A 20,787-nucleotide genomic window follows, 5' to 3' on the forward strand; every position below is an offset into this window, starting at 1 on the left:
ACCATGTGCACGCTGAGATCTGGGACCAGACTTCCGTGTGGTGACGAAGGTCAACTGGGAAGATGTCATTGGGGGGAGAGGAGAAGATCTCATTCTACTGAAAGCCACCACTGCCACCTCAGGATGGCTGCCTGAAATGCTCTGGTGAGAGCTTTATTACAAGGCTTTGGGGTTACATATATGTAAAATGTGTGAAGTGTGTTCCTGGGAGGGATGACATTTTAAAATTTTATTATTCATTTATACCTTACTGAGAGTCATATGTAATAGAGTTCTTGAAAGTAGGTTTTAAGAGGGCAATAGAGAAAACTCATCAAGATACTGGTGCTAAGAATGATAAGGAAAAGGTACCTAAGAGGTGCTAGGATGCCAAAAATAGCTTTTCTTTACTTCCCAAATTTGGCATCATTTAATGGATAAAGTGAATATTCTCAGATCACATAACCACTTTAATTTTAGTACCAGGGCATACTTTTTAAGAAGTCACTTATTTATATTGTTTAAAATAGTAGCATTGAGAATGTGGGGAATTTAGTAGTCAGGGCTCTACTACTTACTTGCTGAACGATCTAAGGAAGTTTCTTCCCGTCTCTGAGCTTCAGTTTTATTCACTGATAAAATGGGCACAATAATACCTGTACTGTTTACATCACAGGATGTTTGTGAAAATCCACTGAGATCGCTGAAAGCAAAATGTTTTACAAATTAGACAAATAAATTTATAATTGATGTTAGTCTAGGAAGGGTAAGTGCTGTGAACTTCTCCTACTAAATACCAATGGAGTTTATTTGTGGTTGGTACAAAAAGCAAAAAAAAAAAAAGCAAAAAAAAGTGCTGTACATTTAGTCCTTTGTTTCTTTAAATTTTGAAGGAGCTCTACCACGTTCTGAAAAGGAATCTTATTAACAGTTTGGGAAAAGCCTTTATATTGAAACTTCTTGTAAGTTTTACATGCAAGGCACACAACGTGTATGTAAGGATATCTAGCCAACATGTGCCCTTTGAAAAGAGAAAAGCTCTTCTTTAACCATCTTCTCCAAGAATCGTTAATTTGTATCAGAAAATTGGAGAGGCATGCAGGGATACCTTCCTAAGGAGCATAAAATGTCTGAGCAATTATCACCCATAGCATCTGTCCCTTCTCTGATCTATTCCAGAGATCACTTGCCAATTCACAAATGCCATGGGGGACCTCTCCTGTGCGGTTACGTAACTCTTGACCTGTGTAGGGCTTTCCCCTAAAACTGCACCATGAGGTCCTTAAGGACAGAGGCTGTGACTTACAGGTACTTGTGTCTCCTAGTTTCCAGCAGTAAATATTTATTAAATGAAAACTTGGCTGAGGCTGCATATCAAGGTCAGGAGGAAGTGGTGCCTCTTGGCAGATTTTATCCTCAGCGTAGGTTACCTGTTCCTGCATAATTGAAAGAAGACTCTGTGGGTTTGAAGGCTGTCTAACCCTTTCACAGGAGGTCAAGTAACTGTGCTAGGCCATGGGTGTCAAATAAAGGGCATCACAGTTTAAGAAAGACATGAGAAATTAGGAGACAGTTCAGAGAACAGCTATCATGAAGATAAAGAGTTTAGAAAGGAAGATGTAGGAAGAGGGGAGGGAAATACTGGGATTATTTAAACCTGACAAGAGGAGCCTGAAAAGAAGCACGAGAGGTAGTTGATTTTCAAACATTTATGGGGATGATTATATAGAGCAGAGCTTCTCAACCTTTGTGGCAAGGCACACTTAAAAGATTATATTTACAGGGCCCACAAGGATACTCAGGTAAGGCTGCTCAAGACTTGATTCTTCTCTAAGGCTTTGACATTCCTAGGTCCCACCCTGCCACCAGAGGACTTAGTGCAGCCTTTGGGTAGTGTTATGGACAGAATATTTGTGGTCCACCAAACTCATATGTTGAAACCCTAAGCCCAATATGATATCATAGTTTTAGGAGATGGGGCCTTTGGGAGGTGATTAGGTCCTAACAGTGGAACCTTCCTGAATGGAATTAGTGCTCTTATAGAAGAGACCTCACAGAGCTCTCTCACCCACTTTTTCTGCAGGGTTGCTGGGAGAAGACAGCTGTTTTCGAACCAGGAAGTAGGTGTCACCAGACACAGAATCTGCTGTTGCCTTCATTTCAGACTTCCCAGCCTCCAGAACTACGAGAAATAAGTGTTTGTTGTTTAAGCACCCAGTCTATGGTGTTTTGTTATGGCAGCCCAAACTGACGAGGTCAGGGATTTGTGCACATGTTAGAAAATTGATGTAGAGTGCAGGGCCTGTCTGTATTTTAGGTAGCGTAAGAAGAAGTAGGGTCAAAATGAAAGATGGAAGATTGGAATAAAATGAGGAAACACTTTATTCATAGATTTGAAAATACCAGATTGGTTTGTCAAAGGGTGTGTGTGTGTGTGTGTGTGTGTGTGTGTGTGTGTGTTTGTGTGTGTGTGTGTGTAGCATGTCCTAAAAGTCTTTATGCAGTTTAAGCTTCACTAACTTCAGAAAAATAAGTGCTACAGACTTATCCTCAAGATCTCATGAAAGTTTAATTATTTACATTTATTTTATAGTAACTTTAGTTTTGTGAATGTTGAATAATGAATTATTCATTTTAATTATTTGAGTCAGCCCCTCTGACTGAAGATGGTAACGGCTGACTGCAACAAAAAGCAAAATTCCCTATTCAACATTTAGAAAACTGGATAAAAGAACTTTTAAGTTCTTTATAACTGGGTTTGTGTAGTGAAAAGATTCTATAGGAAAGGTGGATTTAAGGACATATATGATCCTGAGTATAAATGTGTGGGTACAAGCAAAAATTCCAGACAGTATTTCAGACACTTAAGGCAGTGGAGTTGGTGAGACCCAAGTCAAGTTTCTATCAAACAGTAAAGGGGACCCAGGTAGTATCTGGGTTACAGATGGGACAAGCAGAAAATTTCATTACTGTAAATATATGAAACCATGAAAGGATGGAGCTGGAAAATAGGATGGCAGGGTAGGGCAGAGGGACCTGGAAGGCCCAGCAGGGGCGGAAGGGTCTGCTGGACTGGTGGGTGGGGGAGGGGCTGTGGACACACCCTCTCCATGTTGTCCCCTCCCCCACACTCAGAAACCCTTTGTGACTCTTCAGTGCTCTGTGATACAGGCCTGGGACTGCACCCGCACTCTCAGTGCTCAGTATGCTCAGGCAGCCTTGCGGTTCAGAAATGGGATTCAGACCATGGAATGTTCTCTCATTTTTGAACAGCGTTATTGACCCATATCTGAGCTTTGGCTCAATGTCCTTGGATATTGACCAAAACCTCATCGTCCTGTGTGGGTTGGTGTTGCTTCTTCTGTTCCTGTGGTACCTGGTGAGCTTGCCATTTTCACCTACCTTCAATAAAACCAAAGACATCCGAAAGGTAAGCAGCCCGGGGTGAGCCCCCAACAGAGATTCTTTATTGTTGTTTCCATTTCTATTCCCACATTTTAAAATGAGATTGGTTGGCTCAGAGAGACACCTAAGATGGGAAGTTCAAGGAGAGGATAGAACATCATCGTCCTAGGGAAAGAAGCCAGGCAGGGCTAGGGGTTCAGGGAGGACTAAGGCTTTCAGTTGAAGCCCATGTCCCATCTGAGTGTTTGGAGGACTCCAGGATAAAATCCCAAACAGTAATTTTGTGGCCCTAGGTTGGGTTATTTAGAGAGTTTGGGATCTCTGCAGGAGAACAGAGTTCCCTAATGCTTGATCATGAGTACATTCTCATGTCAGGCATCACTCGACAAAGCCTTCCTTTGTGCTGGGCTGATCAGAGCAGCAATGCTGAGCCTCTGACCAGAGGCTGGAGCCTGAGCTCCAGGATACAGGGTGCTACCTGAGGGACATGGACGTGACTGTTGGCCTCAGATGCTATGCCCTCCTTGGGCAGATGACTTCTGACTGGGAATATCAAGTGTGGATCTCATAGACAAAAGTCCTTCTTTGAGTTTGTCAAAGAAGAAAAACATCGAAAGCACTTTAAGCCTTTAAAATTGATAAAAAGAAGGAACATAAAGTTCTATTAATTAAAATAGAGTCATATTATTCATGGATAATGAATATCTGAGTTTCCTAGAGAGGAGTGAGAGAAATGAGCCCCAGCCCTTCATTCTTTTCTTTTTGTTCTCAGCATCAGGGCAGAGCCAAGAGGAGAAGGAAAGGTGGAACACCGAAAGGTAAGGTTCTGCCTGTCCCACCTGAACTCTCCAAGGGTGACCCTTCCTGCCTTTTCCATGAGATCCAAGGTCCCTGATCTCTGAGGATGTCAACTGCTAGATACAGTTTCTCTCAGAAACCAGAGTTCTCAGAGGAGGGGCTTGTGGGAGGGCAGTCAGAGCCTGAGACACTCCTCAGATCCCCTGCTCTGCTCATCGCTGGGCATGAACCAGTGATGGGCCTGGGCAATGGGTGTTTCCCAACAGGTGGCCATGTGAGATGTCAAGAGTCAGAACTTCTGTGTCCTGACTTTGTAAAAGTCCTTTGACTTCCTGGATGATCAGATCCCTCTCTAAGGCAACACTGATCCCTGGGCTTCACATGGTGGTTTTGAGCATCACATGAGATAAAATGCATGTGAAAGTACTTTACAAGAAGCAACATACACATGTTAATATCACTGACCATTTGACCTCATCTACTAATTCTTGGGTCTTTCAGAGTCTAATATCCCAAGGGTTTCCCGTAAGGGGACTCCTTTTTTATACCTATGCTTCTACCTTCATTACATATAACCCACTCTCCTGGTTTCTCAGGTTGGAGATGTCACCAGACAGAAATAGAGGAGAAAACGATGCTGATTTCTATTCTGAAAAGGTGACTAGTCTTTCCCCTTCTTTCCTGATCCCTCCTTAGCATGTTCTATGCAATTCCAGGGATTCAGTGCAACCTGCTGTAGTCATGGCAGGGGGTAGCATAGGAATGAGTATGTGATGAAGGCCTTGAGGTGAGGGCTGTTGAGCATGTTGTGAACTCATGGATGTGGAGCAATGTGAAGGGGCAGCAGGCTTCAAATGACCCCACCCCTGCCAGGCCAGCAGGTCCCCCTTTCCTTATTCTGGTCCTGGTTGCATCTTTGTACTTCCTGTCTTCTGCAGCCTCCTGGGCCAGCACGATGACAACACCCGCATTCGTCGGCTCTTATGTCCAGACCCCTTCTGTGAGGTGTGTAATAATGCCACTGCTGAGATCAATCGGCTGCTACTCCCAGAGGCCCTGGAAGATTCTACTTCCTCTGTGTCCCCGTTGGCTTCCACAGCTCCTGTGAGTGAGCCATCATTTACTCTGTCCCCTGCCTTCTCAACAGTCCCTCCAAGAGACCTAACACCAGCCTCTCTTCTTGAGCCTTCCCCACTGCCCCCCTCCGTTCTCTCCCCTGGCCCAATGACCCCCTTAGTTGACTCTTTTTCACCCTCCCCATTGGGTCATTCTCTGGCACCAGAGCCTTTTCCTTCCTTGGATTCCGAATTCCCAGTGGACTATTCCCCACCCCAACCCCTTGCCTTTCCCCCTCTCCTACCACATGACACTCAGACAGCAGATCCTGTCCTCCCACGAGAGGCCACTTTGTCTCCGGATACCGTTTTCTCTCTTGACCCCACCCTTTCCCAAGATATCAATCCCTTACCAGATTTGTCCCAGGCAATGAATCACCCCGATTCTTTTGCTTGCCATCATGCACCACCAACTCTGTCTGTTTCACCACAGCCAGAGTGCACTTTATCTGTGACTCAACCTAAATCAACTTCCATCTTACTGGCACAATGTGATTTCAATCAACAGTTTCTTGACCTCCATTCTTCAGAGGCCTCTTCTGGGGGAGACCCTGCAGCCAACCTTGTAGAGCCTGGTAACCTCTCATTTCTCAGCCCTGATGTCCTGGCACTCCTGGAGAGACAAGTCCAAAAGAGGAGCGATTTCCTGATGTGGAAGGAAAAGGAAAATGAAAAAGGTTCTTTTCCAGAACAACTTAGGCCAGTCTACCAACTAAATTCTTCATGGAAAATGTTAGCGTCAACTGGTGATAAGCATGACTCGGCAGGCTGCCTTCCCTTTCGGAGCAGCAAAGACAGACCAGAGGAGCTGCATGTGCAGCAGCCCCCATATCCTAAGACCCTGGAGGACCATTTACAGCAAAAACCTATCCAGTTCTTCTGGGGCCTCCCGTCTCTGCACAGCGAGTCCTTGCCCTCTGCTGTTCATGTCTTGGCTGACAGTTCCTCAATCTTTATTTTCAATAGAAACTCGAATGCCTCCACAGGCCGAGAATCACCAGTGCTTCCTGATCCCCTGCCTCTGTCCTTGCCTGAGATTCAGCCTGAGCCCTTGCCTCAAACCCTGCCTCAATCTCAGCCCCTACCTCTTACTCAGGTCCAGTCCCAGGCCGACCCTCAGTCTCCACTCCCAGTCATACCATCTGATCCTCTACCCCAGATCAGGACCTGTGGAGTAAGTTTCCACAGACCTCAGGATGAGTCCGAGTCTCTCTCCTCATCTGAAATTCAACAGCTGGAATGGAACATTTTACAGAAACAACAGGAAAATTTGTGGGGTTTACCCTCTGTGGTCCAAAGATCTTGGGAAGACTTTTGTCCATCAGCTCCTAACACTCCTCGCCACCGGGCCCCCCAGGCCCATGTTTCAATCTCCATCCTTCCTGGGGAGTTTCCTCTCAGTGATGAAGTTCGGAAGAAACTAGAGCATCACCTTAGAAAGAGGCTCATCCAACACCGGTGGGGCCTGCCCCGCAGAATCTACGAGTCTGTGTCACTGATATTGCCTCCAAATGGTTTTTCAGAGGCATCTGAGTCGGTGAGCAGTAATGGAGTCTCACTGATCTCTGTGTTTAAGGGTCAGAGTAGCAAAAATGTAAATGTTGGATTGAGCCAAACTGGAGGCTCCCATGAGAGGAGCTCAGAAATGTTCCAGCTAGAGGAAGGTGTGGGGAAGAATCTGGGACACAGCCTAGAGAATGGCCCAAAAGATCACCTGTTGAATGACCCAAAGAGCTCTTCAGGTAAGGATCTGGGGTATGACTCTGAGAAAGACCTAAACAGTCAGATGGTGAGTCTCTCAGAGAAAAATTCAAGGATGTCAGCAGAGAGTCTAGGTCAGAGACAACTTCAAAATGTCCTAAAAGTACATTTGAGCAAGAAGTTTGGAGAAATAAATGAGGGTCGGCTCCCTGGGACTGTGCATAATTCATGGCATGCTATCAAGCAAACATTGCTTCTTTCTGTGAAATCCCACACCCAAACAGAACAGAGAAGTTTGCCATCATCAGTGGGTGTGGCCTACTCCCTGAATACCTTCCAGGACCTGACTTTTGTTGATTCCAATACACAACAGATGCTGGAAGCCCATATTAAAAGGTTTCGTATGAGGATGTTGTGGGCCCTTCCCCGCAAGGTCCTTAAATCCATACGGATCTTTAAATTGAAAGATGCCTCATCCCAGTCCTTGTCTCATGCCAACTTGCCCTCCTCAACCAATGTGATTTCTGAGGCAGACTCCAAATCTGGGAGCTTCAAGTCCTTTAGAGGAAGCTCTGAATCTCTCCATGGAGACAAAGTGGCAACAACCAATTCAGCCCCTGTCCTGGATCGTTCTCTCCCTGCCACCTCGCCTGTGGGCAAAGGAGGACAGAGGGTCCTGAGACAATCACGCTCTGATGTCAACCGTGGGCTGGCAGAGGATGTTCAGAGAATTAAGGATGCCAGACAGACTCGTCTGTCTGTTTCACTCCGCATCACAGGGAAAGCAGGTCATAGACAGACTCAACTAGCCAACAGATATCCCCAAAAGCTGCTTGCAAAGCAAGCTGGGGCCAGATATGAGCCGAAGCATAAGAGTGTGAGTTCCAGTGATAAAGGAGAAATGCAACGGGGCAAAAAGGTGGAGAAGTCAGAACCTGTTTCCATGCCCAAATTGTCTAGGGAGGTATTCACGGCTGAGGGGCTTGATCCTCTTCAATTAAAAACTAGTGACATGGTGACAACTAGCAAGCCAGGGAGCTCCCAAATGATAAACGTGAATGAGAATAAAGCAGAAACTACCGTGACCACTGGAAGCCCCCCACCCAAATTACCAGTTCGCCAAGATCCTAAATCATTAGACCTTAAAGAACAACTGTTCCGTGAGTTAAACTTTAAACTGGAGAACAGGGAGCATAGCCAGGCTCAAGGCCATCCCACTGACACATCCCTTGCTTCAGATAACTTGACTTACGAGGCCTCACTGACTCATGCCCAAGGTGTCTCAGGTGGGGACATGGGAGCTTCCCACGTGCTGCATGTCCATTTGAAGGACAGAGGAATCAGGATGGAGCAGCAGCAGGAACCTTGGGCCCCTAAGCAGGCCTTAAGGAGGTGCCAGCATAAGAACTTCCCACCAACTGCAAAGGGAGTGAGCCCTCTGGAGCCCAAGGCAAAAGAGCTTGATGGAGGGGATAAAGGCTTGGGGACATCCCAACTTAGGAGGAAGAGTTTCCCTACTCAGGAGATGGTACTAGGGCAGACACCTGTGAGCAAGTCTTCCCAGACCCTGTCACAGAAGGGACAGCCTCTTCCTGAAGGCCATAACGGAAAAAGAATGATGCACTTCTTGCAATGGCTTTATTCTGGGATAGAATACAAAAGTCAAGAAGATGCCCGGGAAAAGGGCAGCCCCATATCAACTGTGCAGAACAGAGGCCTAGTTAAAAGTAAAGCTGCCTTTACTGGGACAGCTGAAGCTCAGAAAATCGTGACAGACAACGGGAAGTTCCTAGTGGAGAAACTGGGGTGTCAGCATGCAATTGATGTCACCTGCTCTCAAGGGCCCCGTCCTCCCCCAGTGCAGGTGAGGAAAACTCAGCAAAAGGCGGAAGTGCAGGTCCGGACACAGCCTGTCCAGGGACATCCTTTCAACTACAGGGCTCCCTCCTGTAAAGTGACAAATACCAAGTCCTGCCATCAAATATCAAGTCCTATCTTTGCTGGCCAGAGTTATCCTCCAAGTACAAGACAGATCAGAGATAAGAAGAGACACCCCCAGAAAGTTGTGGCATTCAAGGACCAGCAACTATGTCACAGACATCTCCCACCAGTGTCCCACGGGGAGCCTGTGCCCCATCCAAGCCCCACCCACAGGCGTCAAGCTGGCCAGGCACCCACGGCTGCTCTCAGCACTGCTGAAGGCACTGTGTTTGGACATCGGTCTCTACTCTTTAGACAGAAAACAATTCTCCACAATTCCCAGGGAGGAAGACTTCCCATCCAGAAATAACTCCTTCCTTGTGGAGATTATTGATTCTCCCAAATAAATAGTTATCTAATAATAGTGTATCTTTTCTGTGTACTGTGTTGGGGGCATGGGTTTTGGGTAACTCAGGGCTTATGTGTAAGGGAAAGGAAGGAGATAGTTCAGCTCTTACTGATTGCTTCCTTTGGCTTTGGCTAAAAGGTGACCAGTCCTCTGGAGTTCTTGCTGAACCCCGCCACCCCACCCCTCACCCCAAAGCCCATTTCCTCCCTGATGAAATTTGAGGAGATGGGCTTTGTCTTCTGCCGCTTAGCTTAGCCTTAATGAAATTGTATAGCAGCCCACATCTCCCCCCTCGCTGAACGTTTTATATCCTTTAGAGAAGTAGGGAAGATAGGTCTTTTATACCTGAGGAGCGTTAAGGACAGGTATCCTTTCTGAAAATAATGCTGAAGAAGAAACAACAGCTTAATCGTTACTTAGAACTCAGTGACCAGAGGCTGCTACAGGGGGCTGAACCCTGAATGGCACTATGTGGGCGGAGGTGTTGCTCTACTGGACCCTGGGCTAGTTGCCGTAGGGTCCAGGAACAGCACAGCAGCCGCTTGAGGATCTGTGATGTGGGTCATGTTAATGTATCGGGAGAGCATACTTTAAACTTGACGTGGCGCTTTCCTTACTAGAAAGGCACCCTGGGGAAGTGGTTCCCCTCCCTGGGTATTTTTTTGGGCTGCTCAATTGATGACTTTTTTTTTGGGCAGAGGAAAAGCACCACTCAGCTGTCAGTGGTAGGAATGTTGACCAGGCAGCCACCTACCTCCCAGGGTAAAATACAGCTGAGAGTAAGCAAAAGATGTCTTAAAGGGAGTGGGAAAGTAAGAAAAAGTGAAGAGAAAGAATGTCCTTACTGGTGGAACAAAGTTCATGCCTCATCATTCCCATATCCTGACCCTGTCCTGCTCCCCCATTCCTCAATCTGATCCAAGCACCATGTCCCTGAGGCTGACCAGAGAACTGCACAGCACACTGATGCCTTATATCAAAAGGGCACGGGGGTGCCTTTGAGTACTAAAACAGTATCTCCAAGGATGTCATCAAGATGGCATCCCCCTCTCTGGGGAAGGTGATCGCGGTGCTTTCTTTCCATCTATGCTTGATGGGAATATACAAGGTATCGCCCTTAGTGTGTACAGTTCACCAGTCAAGATGAAGGTGCCACCACTGATATTCATAGCCTTGGTGGAGCCGTGGTACGCCTCCCCCAGGATACCTGCAGCTCATGAACCAGAGGTGAGTCCTAGACTATGCACTGGGGTATCAGACATTTGGGGGCTTACCATGGACCTCCTTTTTTTGGCCAAGGCTGCACACATACCCACCCTTACAATGAGGTCTAGAGGGAAGGCAACTCTACTTGTACAGACTGGGACTCAAAAATAGGGTGAGTATCCTAGAGAGCACTTGAGGTAGTTTTTCCAGAAAGACTTACGGATACTGGGTGTTAAAACAAAAAGCCAAAAATAGATGTGCACTACAGCCTTCTCTCACTAATTTTATTTTCTTATCCAGAGTTATGACATTGATCCTACAATATCTGACGCTTAAGGTCACAGAGAGAAGGCAGATTCCGTGGAGCCCCCGGGAGAGGGACAAAAGGTGGAGGGGGCCCAGGGTGGGGAACATGAAGAGGTGAGGAGTGATGGAGGGCTCTAACCTCCATGTGGATAGACCTGTCAATAACCCAGCTTCCCTGTTCCTACGTCATCTCATTTTTACTTCCATTCCAGTGCAGTCACTGCTACACTGTAGGGCTTGTTACCAGGAACACTTCTGCCACCTGGAATAATACATTCTGACATTCCACCCTTTGGCCTCATTCTCCATCCTTCCAGCTTATATACTACTTGTTAATTTTTCAACTTTAGGTCGTTTTTCCACTTACTCTTCCTCTATCCACCAAGCTCTTGTCTTCTTTTTCTCTCTCTCCAAGGAAGGCTTGGCGGTCTATCAACATTTAAAAAGCTCCACTACAAATAGGCCCCATCCAATCACCTTTAATCCTTCCTGTCTGGCAAAATCCCCTATCTCTGCCTTTTCCAGAAATACCTTCCCATAAGTAGCTGATGACTATTGGATGAAATCTCACAATCAAGTCTACTGATGCCATGATAAGTTCAGCCCTCATACTACCTGGAAATAATGCATCCATTCCACAGATTCTTATTCCATGCTTGCTTACATGTGAACAAAACAAATGGAACTTAGGTCACTGTTTCCTTAGTCCATTTTCTCTCCGGTGCTACTCAAATCTATTTCAAATCTCCTTCACTTTTCTCAAATTTAGGCCATCTCCACTTGCTCAGCAGATGTGCCAAGCCACCATTCACAGAGGAACTAGAAGTCACGAGATGGGAAATTTTCATCAAAATCCTTAAAAAAAAACAAACAACTTTCCCATTCCTCTTTTCCTTCTTCCTTCCTGTTATACGGAAAGAAGTTTCTTTCCCAACCTCAAAGGAATTACACTTCCTGAAATGTCCTTATTGAGAGATAGCTAAACTCTAGTCTTGATGGACCGATCACCCTGGCCAGGTATTGTTTTGCTCCCTCCCTCTCCTTATGAGTCACTCTACATCTTTTATTATTTTTAAAGCTTTTTAGTACAAAAATGTTTAAACATGCACGAAAGCAGACAGAACAGTGTAACCTCCCATACACTCCTCACCCAGCTTTCACAGTTATCATTTGGCATGTGTGATACATCCCATCTTTTACACTATGATTAAAGTGTAAAAGCCCATTTAAACGTCTTGTCATCTATCTCTTAAGACATATGCTATGTGCCCATGTCAAAGCTCTCACATTTCTTTGATATTTATCACCTGTGGTACACAGTTATTCACAACAGACGTACACAGCATTGGTGACACAAAAGCATTGTGCTTTAGAGGCTCTGGCAATCAGTTCTGCTCTGCCTTTTAGTCAACCCTGAGGAGTCATTTGAATGAATTCCTCCCTCAACCCCGTAGAGGAAGTAATCTTACAGATCAAATTCAGTGCACAATATTGCTTTCCCTTAATCACACAGTAACTATAACATGCAGAAAGAATAGAAGTAGTCAACTGTGCATGTTGATAAAGACTTGACATCATTATATGTGTTTTCAAATATTTACAAGAAAATATTTTTCCTGTCACATAGTTAAAATGAGCTATTGTGTTGCAAGTTAAACACAGTAGATAAAACACACTTGTTTATCTTCTCTCTTTCCCCAAATGCCATTCAAAGCAAGAGTAGATGAAAAAAAAAAAAGAGTAGGTAAAAAGAGGTTCAACATCTCTAGCCATCAGGGAAATGAAAACCAAAGCCACTGTGATATAACACTTCACACACACAAGAATGACTAGAAACAAAAAGTCAGATTAAAACAAGTGTTGGTGAGAATGCAGAGAAACCGGAACCCTGATACACTGCTTGTGGGAATGAAAAATGGTGCAGCTGTTTTGGAAAACTGTCTGGCAGCGCTTCAAAATGTTAAACATAGAATTACTATGTGACCCAGCAACTCCACTTCCAGGTATATACTCAAGAGAAATGAAAACATATGTCCGCACAAAAACTTGTAAACGAATGTTCATAGCAGTATTATTCCTAAGAGTTAAAAGGCAGAAACAACCCAGATGTCCATCAGCTGATGAATGGGTAAATAAAATATGGTATATCCATGCAGTGTAATATTTTTGGCATTAAAAAGCACTGATACATGCTACAACATGGCTGAACCTTGAAAATTTTATGCTAAGTGAAAGAAGCCAGTCACAAATAACCACATATGATTCCATTCATGTGAAATGTTCAGAATAGGGAAACCAAGAGAGGACAGAAAGTAGATTAATGGTTGCTTAGAGCTGGGAGATGAAGGGTGGCGGGTAATAGCTAAAGGCTACAGGGTTCTTTCTGAAGTCATGAAAATGTTTTTAAAATTGTGGTGATGCACATGTCCATGAGTATACTAAAAATCATGGAATTACACACTTTAAATGAGTAAATTGTATGGTATGTGAACTATATTTCAATAAAACTATTCAAACAAAGGATTTAAAAAGAATAAGTGCTTAAGGATGACTAGAAGGAGAGAGGATACGACAAAAGATGTCAACACATGTTTGGAAGACGGAAATCTGGTGGAGGAATGGTAACTGGCGAGCAGAGCAGACGAAGTGCTGGCAAACCAATTCATACCACAAAATGCCAGAAGACAGATGACCTGGTGGCACCAGATAAGAAAAATTAGGGGTTCCGTGCTGTAAACATGTTGATTTTTTTCCTTCTTTTTTTTTTTTTGTATTGTGTTTAATTGAAAAAAATTTGTTGGTGGGGAGCGGGTGGTGCTCTTCTACAGCATTTTGTAAACTCCTGTTGAAATGTGCAGAGGATCCCAGGTTTCTTGCCTGGGACAGAACTAAGGCTTCCAATTGAAGCCTGTGGCCCACTTGAGTGTTTGGAGATTCCAGGATAAAATCCCAAGCAATAACTTTGCAGTAACTTTGTGGTCCTGGGTTGGGTTATTTAGAGAGTTTGGGATCTCTGCAGGAGAACAGAGTTCCCCATTGCTTGATCATGCATCACATTCTCACGTCAGGCATCACTCGACAAAGCCTTCCTTTGTGCTGGGCTGATCAGAGCAGCAATGCTGAGCCTCTGAGCAGAGGCTGGAGCCTGAGCTCCGGGATACAGCGTCCTATCTGAGGGACATGGACGTGACTGTTGGCCTCAGATGCTATGCCCTCCTTGGGCAGATGACTTTTGACTGGGAATATCAAGTGTGGATCTCATAGACAAACGTCCTTCTTTGAGTTTGTCAAAGAAGAAAAACATCGAAAGCATTTTAAACCTTTAAAATTGATAAAAGGAAGGAACATAAAGTTCTATTAATTAAAAGAGTCATATTATTCATGGGTAATGAATATCTGAGTTTCCTAGAGAGGAGTGAGAGAAATGAGCCCCAGCCCTTCATTCTTTTCTTTTTGTTCTCAGCGTCAGGGCAGAGCCAAGAGGAGAAGGAAAGGTGGAACACCGAAAGGTAAGGTTCTGCCTATCCCACCTGAACTCTCCAAGGGTGACCCTTCCTGCCTTTTCCATGAGATCCAAGGTCCCTGATCTCTGAGGATGTCAACTGCTAGATACAGTTTCTCTCAGAAACCAGAGTTCTCAGAGGAGGGGCTTGTGGGAGGGCAGTCAGAGCCTGAGACACTCCTCAGATCCCCTGCTCTGCTCATCGCTGGGCATGAACCAGTGATGGGCCTGGGCAATGGGTGTTTCCCAACAGGTGGCCATGTGAGATGTCAAGAGTCAGAACTTCTGTGTCCTGACTTTGTAAAAGTCCTTTGACTTCCTGGATGATCAGATTCATCTCTGAGGTAAATAACCATTGACCTGTATTCCTCAAAGGGTGGTTCTGAATATCACATGGGAGAATACATATGAAAGCCCTTTGTGAATGATAAAGCAACATATATTTGAGCTTTGTTATTATCATCATTGACCATGTGATCTGACCCTATTTCCTAGTTCTTGGGGCTCTCCAAGTCCAATCCACCAAGGGTACCACTAAAGGACATTCTACTAAGCGTCCTATAAGGTCTCCTTGTTTCTACCTTCATCACTCTCCTGGTTTCCCAGGTTGGAGAGCTTGCCAGAGCAAAGTTGAGGAGGCAAGGAAGGTGCTCTCTCTTCTGCAAAGGTGACTGAACATTACCTTCTTTCCTGTATCCCGCTTTTTAGTGGAGTCTTTGAAGTTCTAGGGCCTCAGTGAAGCCTGGTATTGACATGGGAGGGAAAATCCTCAGATTCAGAATGTGAAAGCCTTGGGGAGGGGGATAAAAGATTTATTGTGAGATAAAGGAAGTAAAAGAATGTGAAAGGATAGTATACATTGGGCAGCCATACTTTTGCCAGACCTGCCAGGGTCTCATGTTTGTTCTGGTCCTGGTTGCATCTTTGTACTTCCTGTCTCCTGCAGCCCCCTGGGCCGGCACGATGACACCACCTGCTTTTGTCGGCTTTTATGTCCAGACCCCTTCTGTGAGGTGTGTAATAATGCAACTGCTGAGGTCAATCGGCTGCTACTCTCACAGGCCCTGGAAGATTCTACTTCCTCTGTGTCCCCCTTGGCTTCCACAGCTCCTGTGACTGAGTCATCATTTACTCTGTCCCCTGCCTTCTCAACAGTCCCTTCAAGAGACCTAACACCAGCATCTCTGCCTGAGCCTTCCCCACTGCCCCCCTCCGTTCTCTCCCCTAACCCAATGACTCTCTTAGTTGACTTTTTTTCACCCTCACCACTGGGTCACTCTCTGGCACCAGAGCCTTTTCCTTCCTTGAATTCCCAGTGGACTATTCCCCACCCCAACCCCTTGCCTTTCCCCCTCTCCTACCACATGACACTCAGACAGCAGATCCTGTTCTCCCACGAGAGGCCACATTTTCTCTCTTGACCCCACCCTTTCCCAAGATATCAATCCCTTATCAGATTTGTCCCAGGCAGTGAATCACCCCGATTCTTTTGCTTGTCATCATGCACCACCAACTCTGTCTGTTTCACCACAGCCAGAGTGCACTTTATCTGTGACTCAACCTAAATCAACTTCCATCTTACTGAAGCCTGTCCTGGAGAAGTTATCTCCAGATAGCTCTGGTGGGTTATCCACTTGTGTTTCAACAATCAGAGGCACTGAGCTTTCAAGCCTGTCAATTTCCGACTGCTCCTGGTGGCAAGCTCATGCCAAGAACGTGTTCCTCCCCACAGTATCACACTCTGATCTTCAGAGAGAGAATGTTTCCCTCCATCTACCAGACACCTGTCTCTGGAGAGACTCTGTTACCAAGCACATGGAGGCCAACAGCCATTCTTTCTTTGGCTTTAACATCCAGGGACTCTTGGAGAGACAAATAAAAAAGAAAATGGCTCTCCAGAGTTTAGAGAAGAAACAAAAGGAAGAGGGACCATTTTCAAAACAAATGTCAGAATGCCAACAGACATCTTCAGGGAATTCATTGCAGTCACTTGATGTAAAGGACACTAGAGCCCCCCAAACTGGCTGGAACAGTGAAAGCAAAACAGAGCAGCTGCGCATTTGTCAGCAGCTCCTATATGACATGACTTTGGGGGAAAACTTGCAGCAGAAATATAGCCAGCTCTTCTGGGGTCTTCCCTTTTTGCACAGTGAGTCCCTAGTGGCTACTCTCCTGGCTTCTAGTAGTAGTTCCCCACTAGAGTCTCACTCTGTTTTATTCAATGGAATCTGTAATGCTTCTGCATTCAAAATGCGGGATCAAGGATCTCCACCACTTCTTCATTCCCCTCCTCTTCTGCTCCCTCATGTACATCCACAGCCCTTGCCTCAAACTAAACCCCAATCCCAACTCCCAATTCTACCATCTTCTTCTCCATCCCAGATTAGGGACCATGGAGTATCTTTCCATAGATTCCAGAATGAGTCGACTCTCATATCGCGACTGGAAATCAACACCTGGAATGGCACGTGTTGCAGAAACAACAGGAAAGTTTGTGGGGTTTAATTCCTGTGCTCCAAAAATCTCAAGAAGCCACTTGTCCTCAAGCTCTTAACCTCCCATTGGTCAACCGGTCGTCCCATGCCTATGTACCAGTCTCTGTCCTTGGCCATTTTCATATCACCAGTGAACCCCGGGAGAAACTGGAGCTCCACGTTCCAAGGAGGCTAATTCCACGATGGTGCCTCCAAGCCTGTAGGAATCTAGAGTCCCCAGCACTGATGGAGCCTCAGTATAAATTAAAAGAAGTACCTCGGCAGAGAGGTACTTAAAAATCTCTGAGCTTCAGGGCAAGGATAGCAAGGATATAGGGAAGACTGAATTGGGTCTCCCAGCAAATTTCCATGAGAGGGCCCCAACAAAGTTTTAGCTAAGGGATGACATGAGGAAGAATCTTGGCTATATCCGAGAGAAGAGCCCAGAAGACAGTGCCACAAGAGGTCTCAGAATGTTACCTAGTGCAGGGTCTGAGGGCTGCTTTGGAGACAAAAACTAACTGTGTGTGTCACTCAAGGAATCACTCAGGGAATGAATTATTAAATGTCTCAAGGAAGGACATAGATTGGAATCAAATAAAAACCATTCTTAGATTACATGTGAGCACGAAGTCTTGGCAGATCAGTGCAGGTAGGATTCCTATAGGTGTGTGTCGTTCATGGCTGGCTGACGACAATACTTTGCCTCCTTCTGGGAGTTCCCAGACCGATATGGAAGACGCAGATTCAAAAAGTGCAATGGTAGGTAAAGTCTACCACCAGATTAGCACTCTAGAGCTTTCTTTTCTTGATCCTAACATCCGAAAGGTGCTAGAAGCCCAGATTTTAAGGTTTCGTGTGACTCAGAGATGGGGTCTACCCCTCAAGGTTCTTGAATCCATAAAATTCTATATGTTGAGGGAAGCCAAAACATGGCCTCTTCCTCAATTTGACTTTCCCTCCTCAACCACCCATATTTCTGGGGTGGATTCCAAAGGTGAGGTTTCCAAGCCCCTTGAAGGAAGTTCTAAAACTTCTCAGGGAAACAAGGTGAGAACTACAAGTTCAGTCCCGGTGCTGGATCATCCTCTTCCTGTTATCTCATCTGTGGACAAAGAAGGACAGCGGGCCCCGCAACCATCACACTCTGATATCGACCAAAGGCTTGCAGAGGACGTTCAGACAATTGAGCATGGCAGACAGACTTTTCAGCCACTCACACACAGAAACAAAGACAAAGTGAGTCAGAGTGAGACTCTACTAGACCACAGATGCAGCCCAGAAGTGCCCATGAGGCAAGCCGGGGATGGACATGAGCCAAGGGATGAGAACATGAACTCCAGTGATACAGTAGAAATGATTCAGGGCCCAACGATAGTGGGGAAGAATTTAGAACATTCTTTCATGTCCAATGTATCCAGGGAGATATTCAAGGCCAAGGAGCTGTGTGCTCTTAAATCACAATATTGGGACATCTTGACAACCGGCGAGTTGGAAAGCTCCCAAATGGCATATGTCAATATGGATAAAATAGAAACTACCCTGACCCCCCAATGTCCCTCACCAAAAATAACGGTTCCCCAAGATTCTAAACTATCAGACCTTCAAAACCAGCTCCTTAGTGAGTTAAAGTTTAAATTCGAGGGTAAGGAGCATAGCCAGGCTGTACACTGTCCCACTGACATGCCCCTGTTTTCAGGTAGGTTGCCTTCCAAGTCTTCACTGATTCATGTCCACAGTGCCTCCACTGGGGACACGGCAGCTTCCCAGGTGCTGCATGTCCACGTGGAGGACAGTGGGATCAGCACGGAGCAGAGGCAGGATCCCTCTAAGCATGTCTTATGGAACTGCCAGGTTAAGAATTTCCCACCTGTTGCAAAGAGAGTGAGACCTCCGGGCTCCAAAGCAGGAGAATACAGAAGTGAGGATTCAGGACTAGGGACATCTACAGGCAGAAAGAAGAGCCACCCTGTTGAGGAAAATTAAAGGACACTTCCCCACCTCTGTCACAGAATGAACAGCTTCCTCCAGAAAGTTACTTCAGAAAAAAGATGAGGTGACTTTTCCAGTGGATTGACTCCAAGAGGAAAATCAAAGACCAGGCAAGTCCCCGGCAAAAAGCCAAATTCATGTCAACCTTTGTGCAGCACCAAGACTCAGTTGAAAGTGCAGCTATCTTTGTGAGCTATGGGCCTCCTGAAGCTCAGGAGCTCATGACAGCCATTGGGAAGATCCTAGAGGAGAAGCTGGCATGTAGGTTCAAATCTGAGGCCTTGGAGTTAAGTCAGCACAGGAAGAAACTGCAGACCCAGGTACAGCCTGACAAGGGACATCCCTCCAACTGTGGGGCTCTCTCTGACCCACAGCAAGAGGAATGGGCATGTACCAAGTCCTCAAATCAAGAAGCTGTTTCTGTTGACCAGACTTGTCTTACAAGTGTTAGACAGAACAGAGACAGGATCAGACATCACCAGAAATTTGTGCCTTTGAGGGCTGGGTATTATGCCAGAGTCAACCCTCTTCCCTGTCCTCCAGGGAGCTTGTACCCAATCCAAGCCCCACCTGCGTGCATCAAGAATGCCAGGTACCTCCGGCCACCCTCACCCCTGATGAAGGCACTGTGTTCAGAGATTTGACTCTTCTATTCAAACAGAAATTGCTTCTCCAGCATTTTCAGGGAGAAAAAATTTCTCCAAAGAACTCAGTCGTTGTTGAGAAAACCTCGCAGTTTTCATGATAACACATCCTCTGATGAAAACAATCTTTCTTTAGTACAACTGAGAATATTGATCCTCCTCAATAAATGTTTCTTCTAATAGAGAAACATTAGTGCTCTCTGTGTACTGCACTGGGGGCATGGGTTTTGGGTATCCTGGAACTTGTTTGTAGAGAAAGGAAGGAGTAGTTCAGCTCATACTGATTTCCTCTCTTGGCGTCTAAGAGATGACGAGTTCCTTGCAGGGAACCTGTCCGCAGCCTCCTCAGTTTCATCCTGGGGTCCTTTATTTGATCCTGCTTAGATGTCCCCTACTTAAAAAACTTTATTTTTCTATAAAAAAGTACAAAAACTTTACTCTAGAAACTTTCAGGCTTTTCCGAAGTGAGAAAAGCCCTTAAAGTCCAGAACTTGGCTCAAACTGTCTTCTTATCTGCTCTCAAACTATCCTGAACTATATGCAGCTACAGTTGGATAAGTTACTCTGGCATAATGTAGCCAGAATTAACTCTTGTTCCTGCAGAAAGTTTTGGAGAGTGTTTAGGCCCTGAGGTTAGTGGAAGACAGAAATCTTCCTCTTAGATCTCTTGGTGAGGATCAAATGTCACCTGCAACTGAGAGCCCTTCTCTCCTTCATGAAGTTTGTAGTGATGGGCCATGTTCCCCACCCCTTAACCTTACCCTAATGAAAATGGGTAGCAGTTCACTTTTTCCCCTTCCTCTACCCTTACTGGAGCAGTAGGGAAGACTGAATTGGCAGCTCTGAAAAGGACAAGGGATATGAATATTTTCCTGAAGATGGTGACTTACTTTCGTTTAGAAAGAAGCTGCTGATTCTCATAGGTAGGTGGTCATTGAGTGGGGTGTATATAAATGGGCTTTGTGATTGTGGACGCTGGGTTGGCCAGGGCAGCGTCTAGGAACTGGGTGGGTCCGGCTTAACAATCTGCTACACATGGGGTGTTAATCTGTCTGGAAAGCACATTTTGAGCTTGACAATGAGGTCTCTGTGCTTGTGAGAACACCTTGAGGAACAGGAAGAGCTGCTCCTCAAGGAAATTTCTTCAGGATATGTAGCTTAATAGCATCATTTACAGGAGTGGTCATCAGGCAGTCACCCAGAATTTTGGGGAAAAGGAGAAAGAGAGTAAGGAAAATGTAATGGTGGAATGAATGGGAAAGGAAGCAAAAAATGAGAAGGGGAAAGAATGACATCATCATCACTACTCATGATCCCATACTGCCCATCCATTCCA

The 20,787-nt window shown here is 45.5% G+C and overlaps 1 protein-coding gene and 1 pseudogene across 2 annotated transcripts; both read left to right on the forward strand.

Moving 5' to 3' along the window:
- The first annotated feature begins 2,587 nt into the window (after nt 1-2,587).
- LOC149748992 (spermatogenesis-associated protein 31D4-like) lies at nt 2,588-9,538 on the forward strand. Of its 2 annotated transcripts, XM_089913348.1 has the most exons (5): nt 2,588-3,409; nt 4,157-4,202; nt 4,779-4,839; nt 5,121-5,286; nt 5,806-9,534. In XM_089913348.1, the coding sequence occupies exons 1-5, from the start codon at nt 3,185-3,187 to the stop codon at nt 9,286-9,288; spliced, it is 3,981 nt and encodes a 1,326-aa protein (XP_089769474.1). In that variant the 5' UTR covers nt 2,588-3,184; the 3' UTR covers nt 9,289-9,534. The 2 variants fall into 2 exon arrangements, with proteins under 2 accessions (XP_089769474.1, XP_089769473.1); XM_089913347.1 differs by having other exon boundaries at nt 5,121-9,538.
- A 4,079-nt stretch (nt 9,539-13,617) lies between these two features.
- Nucleotides 13,618-19,960, forward strand: LOC149748993 (spermatogenesis-associated protein 31D1-like; annotated as a pseudogene).
- Nucleotides 19,961-20,787: the final 827 nt, after the last annotated feature.

Source organism: Delphinapterus leucas, chromosome 6 (genome assembly GCF_059928025.1).
Source record: "Delphinapterus leucas isolate spDelLeu-1000000601 "Yukka" chromosome 6, BTC_Dleu_Yukka2, whole genome shotgun sequence".
NCBI classification, from domain to species: Eukaryota; Metazoa; Chordata; class Mammalia; order Artiodactyla; family Monodontidae; genus Delphinapterus; species Delphinapterus leucas.